We start from the raw sequence: 7,158 nt of genomic DNA on the forward strand, positions 1-7,158 counted from the left end.
AAATACTGATTATTTTTAAGTAACAGGATGGTAAGTGTGTAGAACAAAAATGTTCCTAAGTTTACTCGACTCTTTATATATCCTCGATCAGTTTCTACACGGTTCTCCGCTTTCGGTTTCTCGGGAAATCGACGAGGGAGAGTCAATAAATAAGTCGCAAACTCCAGTATACTACATATAGTTTTTGAGTTCGCTTCTGCACGTGTCTGAAAGGTGGCAGCACATGTGGCGTGGAAGGTAGCCGACACACAGTATTCCGCCGCTAATCGTTAATGATCTGCAGTCAGACCAAGATGACAGGTGTGCTACGAGTGTGTACCCGACAAGAACAAAGCGGTTTTTGCGAGCAGAGAGACTCTCCGCAGTGCACGCCCATAGCGAAATTCGTCCCTTATATGCTTAGTAGCCCATTTCAAGGAAATTTTTGTTCAATTGGAGACTGAAAATCAGCAAAGGACAAAAAAATTCAGAAATGAGGAGCACCCTTGGCGCCTTGGTTGTCCAGTGGTGGCACATCGTCTCCCCGTTTAGGTAATTTCGCTACCCTCAGGACATATCGGTCTTGTGGGTTGGAGTGATTTACTGAACCAAATAAACCTTTTTATATCCCGAGAGATCACTCGTCAGATACGAACGCTGCCACAAGAATTCTATGTTGCAGGCTTTTAACGCCTTGTCGAACGATGGGATAAGTGTTTAAATTTACAAGGGGTGCATGTTGGAAAGGAAAATAAATTTAAGGTTGATACACGTGCGTCTGATATCTCAATTCTAGTTTGCCAGTTATTTATTGAATCACCCGCTTAGCAAGACATCGATCCCATATGCAAACAAAGCGATTGATATGAGGTAGGCCCGATAGGTACGCAACACACCCAAGGTACAGGCAACGCGGTTACGATCTTAAGTGATCGTAGCTATTAGGGAAGCTACCGTAGTCTACGCTTACTTATGTCGGTAGTTTTACAACACTAGACTGCGGTGAAACCTGCCATAGACGAAGAGAAAAGTGCCATCTAGTCGCTGCCGAGTACATTAAACAGTGCTGCCAAGCTAAAAACGATTAAACCAGGAGTTCAGATATTGACTATCACCAGATAGCCATCCGTCCACGAACTGGCCTAGCCCGACTGTGCTTGGCTTCGGTGATCTGACAGGAAGCGGTGTATGCACCTTGACATGGCCGTTGTTGCCTTCAGCTGGATATGACATTCCTATAGAAACTGGTGGACTTGTTCTCACCGAACTGAGGTGAGGTGAGGTTAGAGATGGTGTTACCCAGTGATGGTTCCTGGACGTGACTATCTTTTGATCGATGTATTTGCGAATAAAGACTTGATTGGATGCAATACCGTTAACAGGCCACTGAAGACAAGTCATGGATTCAGTTTTGTGCTACGCCATTGTCATTCCCCTGACAATTGCTGCGCTGGGGCATATCCGTAGTAAGGATCTGTTCGGTATGCAGCAGACACAACTTTGGCAGCTGCAACACCACAGCTGACCAGTTCAGGTGAGCGCAAGTATTGGCCTTCTGGCCAGGCACTTCAATGGATGATGTGATCATTGGTTCAATGGTAAGCTCATCAAGTCATCACTTAGTCAGTTGTCTTTGAGGTCGGCTTCTGCCCCATTAGGCAACTCCACCACTTCCCACTGGACCATCACCATCCAGACAAAGTGTCAGGGTTGTTACCTAGAAGTCTCTTTCACACTTCGTGGACTGACGTGTTGCAAAATTCGCCTGTAGCCGAACCCAGCCCCTGCACCACTGGGCACCCGTCAGCACTTGCCGCCACCAACCGGTAGGCCTCTACTTGGCTGTCCACTTCACTACCAGCTTAACAACATTGGCAGGCTGCATCGGCATCTGACACAGCTCCTCTCGGCTACTTTTAAAATTCAAGATAACTTTCTGCTGAGGCCGACATTGTGGGTAGCATCTGCTGTTGTTGCCACGACAACACCTGCCTCTGTGGCCCGTGAGATCCACACCAGACCACGCCTGCAGAACATGGACTCCGTGGATCGACACCAGTCTGCAGCAATGGACGAGGACAGTTACGTGTTGCTGTCTACGCTTCTTCGTCCTCTTCTTCTGCTGACTAGCGCTTCTCCTACTTGTCGGCCTCATTCTGTTGATGTACTGCACCAACCATTATCCCATCTCTTGGGCTGCTGTCTGGGCAGTCATTTCCCATGTTTTCAAATTTTAAGCCTATCCACATGGTCTTTTCAATTTGTTTCTCTTGTCTTCATCCTTTTGTTTATATATTGTCTTCCAAACTGTTTCCTTACCGACACTTTTGTTCTCCTGTCCAACATGACTACTTCTTCGATCTGTCTTAGTACCTTCATCTTCACTGCCATTAGCTTTACTTTTATCTTTCATTTTTGCTCTAGCTTTTGTTGTACTTGACACAATGGTACGCACCATAGTTATACATATTTTATTGTCCTCTGAGTTGTTATAAATTTGTTTCTTCATACAGTCTTTTGTAGGCATCTGGGTACCCTTACTGTCATTGTCTCTTGGTTTTTCACTTTCATGGTTAAGTCTTGATGGGTGGTGAGATCACTTGCCAGATATGTAATGGTCATCACTTTTCAGTTGGCATATCTCCTGCGATTGCTTCTAATTTAGATGAGTGTTTCTGATATTATCACGTTCTTTGACTTTTTAGATGAGATGTCCATTTTATATTGCTTAGCTGTTTTATTGAATTGGTGAAGTAACCTTTATAAATCGTCCTCATCATTTGCTATCAGTACAGCATCATCAGCTAACATATAATATTTACCACTGTATTTTCCATTTTAGATCCTGGTTTCTTTCTTACGGAATCAATGATGGAGTTCATTACTAAACCGAACAGGAGTGGGCTTAATGAGTCTCCCTGACTGTTTCCTTTGTCTTTTATAATTTCATCTTTCAATCCTTTGCGTGTTTTAATTTTCGTTTTATTAGTTTGATCTGTATCTTCCATGCTTTTTACTAAACCCTTTGGCACTCTTGTGTCGATTATGGTTTGAATTATATCCTTTCTTCTAATGCTATTAAGGTTTTTGAAAAGTCAACGGAACACACATGGGCTGGGTTATTAAATTCTATGGATTTCTCCACAGTCTGTCTTAGAGCGAAAATAGCATCTATTGTGCTCATGAATTTCCTGGATCCTTGCTGTTGTTTCGTTATTTCTGTATATTCTGTCGCCAGTTGCTGATTTTAACAGTTTTAAGGTGGTATCAAGCAGAGTAATTCGCCAGTAATTATCTAATATTTGTTTGTCTTCAGTATTATATACTGCGACTCTGCTGCCCCAACCACTATCGTTTTATGTAAGCAACAATGTAATAAATGAGATTTTCAATTCTTTCACACGCTACTCGCAAACTGTTAGTCCTACAAAAAAATAAAGAAATAAAAGAGCAAGATTCTTTTGTAGCATATTTAATGTCGTTAGGTTTTGTACTTGGAAAACTTTTTCGCTCGAGGCCATGATTTTCGAGTTATTCAAGAGAGCAGTACAATAGTGACCTTCAAACGCACTTCCACCCCGCAGTCATCCTTCACCAGTCAGGTTATCTAGTGTGTTATTTACGGCACTTCCTCCTAACACCGTGGAAAAATTTCCGACTACACGAATTATTTCCGATATTCCACCAATTTTGGTCTCTAGTTAATGGCCTATTGCGCCACCAGCATAGTAGGCTACTTCGTTGACATTACGAATTTAAATGTGCCCGTGAGGGCAATGAACGAAAAATGACTTTTGTATATTTTACGTTAAAACTAATTACATTAACAGTCCGATCGAAACCCTTACAAGCACAGTAGTTTTGTATTCAGAAAGCCTGAGGAATAGAGTGATGTAAATGTTTACTTTATGTTGTTAAAATTCACAACGTTGTTAGGTCAAATTTAGACAAACGTCAGATTTACGGTCTGTAAGTGTTCGACTAAGCCGTTGGCGCAATAAGGCCAGTCAATGACGACCAAGAAATGTCAAATGTGGGAAATAATTAGTGCTGTCGCAAATATCTGTAAGTGGTAGGAGGGAGTGCCATGAACAAGGTATAGAAACTCTGACACGGTGAGGACTGAGTATGGGAGTAGGGGTGCGTTTGACGGTCAGTTTAGTGCGTTTTCCTCGAATAACTCGAAAACTACGGCATCTATCGAAAACGAATTCCAGTACAAAATTTATCTAAATTAAATTTCCTACAAAAAGGTCTTACTCATTTTTTCTGTAGAACTAATAATTTACGCATAGCGAGCGATAGAATATGAAACTCAGGCGCCTGGTCTTTGGAGGCCAGCGTTTTCATGCATTGCGGGTTGCATAGGACGACAGCGGTAAAGACGGGGGATCATGCTGTATACTGGAATTGAAACAATTTCTTACCATTCTCTTGATATCCTGCCTTCCTTCACAGTACTGTCAAATAAAATACGAATCTGTTGATAGAATATTTGCTCCCCCCCCCCATATTTTATTGATTGATTATATATGCTATGTGGCATTTTTAAGTCATTCATTACAGTGAATATTTCCTTCAATGACAAGTCTGTTTCGTGGTCATTTTCTGTGCTTTGGTGTGTATGGTCAATTTATACATTTGTGATGTCCTGATACTATAATTTAAAATATTTTTCCCACTGAATTTTGCTTAAATTCTGAGTTTGAATGTGTTCGTTACACTCTTCCTTCGCTTTTGGAGCATTCACCGTACTTTCTCCCGTGTTCCATAAAGGTCCTGTTCCTCACCTTTTATTATCGCTTGCAATATTTATTTCTAGAATATCCGAGTTCACCCTATTACAAATCATCTTATACTAAAATGGTTGGAACAATAAAGACTACATGCATACCGTGTGCCTTTCTGTAGTCACCTTCCTATTCCGACGGACTTCTGTAGACTTCGTCCATCCATTGAACCCACAACGCCCAAGCAGCAGATTCGAATGCCATTTTGGCGAACCAAAGAACTTCTCTCATACCCCGTCATATCGTTTGTTGCACTTGAACCCTTTGCGGTTGTCTACAGGAGACTTTTCTTAGGCAACAGTTAAATAAATAAAAGAAGCATGTAAAAAGCAAAATTTTGTTCAGCTGCCAAACACAAACAGGAAGCGCCGTCAGGTAAGCTCTAGTACCTGTCTGCAGGCCTTCTATTGGCAGCAGACCCAAGGCCCTCATCAGTGTCAAGGAAGGGTTCAAGTCGCTCGCGAAGACACCCAGTGTGTCAGCTTTCTTCCTCCGTCGTCCCGCGTCGTCGTAGAGGACGATACTCCCCACCCGCGAGTGGTAGATCCATGCAGGGGCCCTCATCGTGCTACTGACGCTCTACCAGATCTCCTGTCGATTCACTGCAACAAATATTTGTGTCATCATTTGCTTGTGTATAGATGACGCTCACGAGGAAGACGTGTGTCGGGTAGCTCTTTTGGTAAGACAGTTCTCAGTGAAAGAAATCTGAATTAGAGGTTGAGTAGGAAAATACATTTGATTCGGCAGAAAGTTTCCTAATAGAGAACATTTTAATATACACTGTAACTCTGATTCTAGAAGCGACCTCTAATCTGTACCTTACATGTTCATTTCCAACTTTTCCGAAGTCCTCCTCTCTGGAGTTATAGTCCACAGGTTGTTTGGTATGTCTCGTAAATTTGTATGAAGTAACTGACATTTTTGTTAAACTGCATAATTGTTGACTCAGTCATAAACAAAGTTTGAACCAGGTGAGTCAGGCAGTTAACTTTTGACAAACATCTCAAGCGTTCATTGTAGCAGCTGCTGCAGAATATGGACAAAAAAAGTCTGTAAAACCGTAATAAACATTTGATTGGTCGCCCTGCTGGTCAGATTAAAACGAAATGTCTTGAGGACTCTGTCACAACAATATAGACACTTTGATTTTAAATTAATGTATTTAGCATGACCGTGCAAGCAGTGAAGATAGAAAGCCTCGATAAGGTCACCTCAACGGAATCATTGGGAAAAATCTCTAACAGTGGACAGAACCACAAAGTGGAAGTGTGAGACATAGTGGCGTCTGTAAACATCTCAAAGGAATGAGCTCACAATAACTTGCACAACGAAATGAAACGTTGAAATGAATTGCTGTCGAGATTTCTACTCATTGACCAAAAACACACCCAGATGAAAGTTTCAACGCAAGCTGTTGGCCACACTTTGTCACAATCTGTAGAAAATTGTGCACCACTTCGAGACTCTAGGTATTTCATGAAACAGCAGCGACAACAGTGGACGGCAATTTAAACAGCACACGGCACCTCCGCTTCTTGCAGCAATCACAGTGGCAAAAGCGAATCTACCGGCTTTATAACTGATTCTTCATGCATCTATTGTCCAGCCTTAGATTTTTCCCGTTCTCCAATATGACAATGTGGCTTAATGGGAACTAAACTCCGTTAAATGAGGAAGCTGTGATTATTGTCAATGAGTATTTTGTTGAATCTGACAAAATCCGTTTTTTTTCTTCAAATGAGCGAAAAAAGTGATTTGAAATTTCTGAACCAAATAGATAGCCATAGATGTAAACTACTTTGGGAAAAGTAGCGAGTTTTTTAAACTGAAATATTTTATTTGCATGTTCGCCCACATATGCAAGGACCGTAGTGTGTTGGATAATTTCTGTAGAGTCTGAGCCGGCTGGAGTGGCCGAGTGGTTCTAGGCGCTTCAGTCTGGAACCGGGCGATCGCTACGGTCGCAGGTTCGAATCCTTCCTCGGGCATGGATGTGTGTGATGTCCTTAGGTTAGTTAGGTTTGACTGATGACCTCAGAAGTTAAGTCCCATAGTGCTCAGAGCCATTTGATTTTTGTAGAGTCTGAAAGACTTGTATAAACGCACTGGAAGTTTAAAGCACTGAGTGGCACCTCGAGATGTGCATTTCAAGGGCGTTGACCGACAGAGGCAAAAGCGAAGATGTTCATTCGAGTCCTATCTGGCTCAAAGTTCTTTATCAAGACTGTCCTCAACAGGTATAGACGATGTTTTCAGCTGTTTAGACTGCAAAAACGCGAACTACTCGTTAAGATATTGTATCAGGATAACTTTCATTTTTCGGATGACATTGTAAGTATACATCTGCAAATGAACTTCAATATAGAATGAACGCATATAACAGAGA

The 7,158-nt window shown here is 41.9% G+C and overlaps 1 protein-coding gene across 1 annotated transcript in view; it reads right to left on the reverse strand.

The window, feature by feature from the left end:
• LOC126260727 (gustatory and odorant receptor 24-like) overlaps positions 1–5,333 on the reverse strand; it is a 41,252-nt gene extending 35,919 nt beyond the window's left edge. Inside the window, exon 1 of the mRNA XM_049958065.1 lies at positions 5,159–5,333. Coding sequence (XP_049814022.1) covers positions 5,159–5,333 — 175 coding nt within the window. The remainder of the gene's footprint in view (positions 1–5,158) is intronic.
• Positions 5,334–7,158: the final 1,825 nt, after the last annotated feature.

Source organism: Schistocerca nitens, chromosome 5, assembly GCF_023898315.1.
Source record: "Schistocerca nitens isolate TAMUIC-IGC-003100 chromosome 5, iqSchNite1.1, whole genome shotgun sequence".
Taxonomy (NCBI): Eukaryota; Metazoa; Arthropoda; class Insecta; order Orthoptera; family Acrididae; genus Schistocerca; species Schistocerca nitens.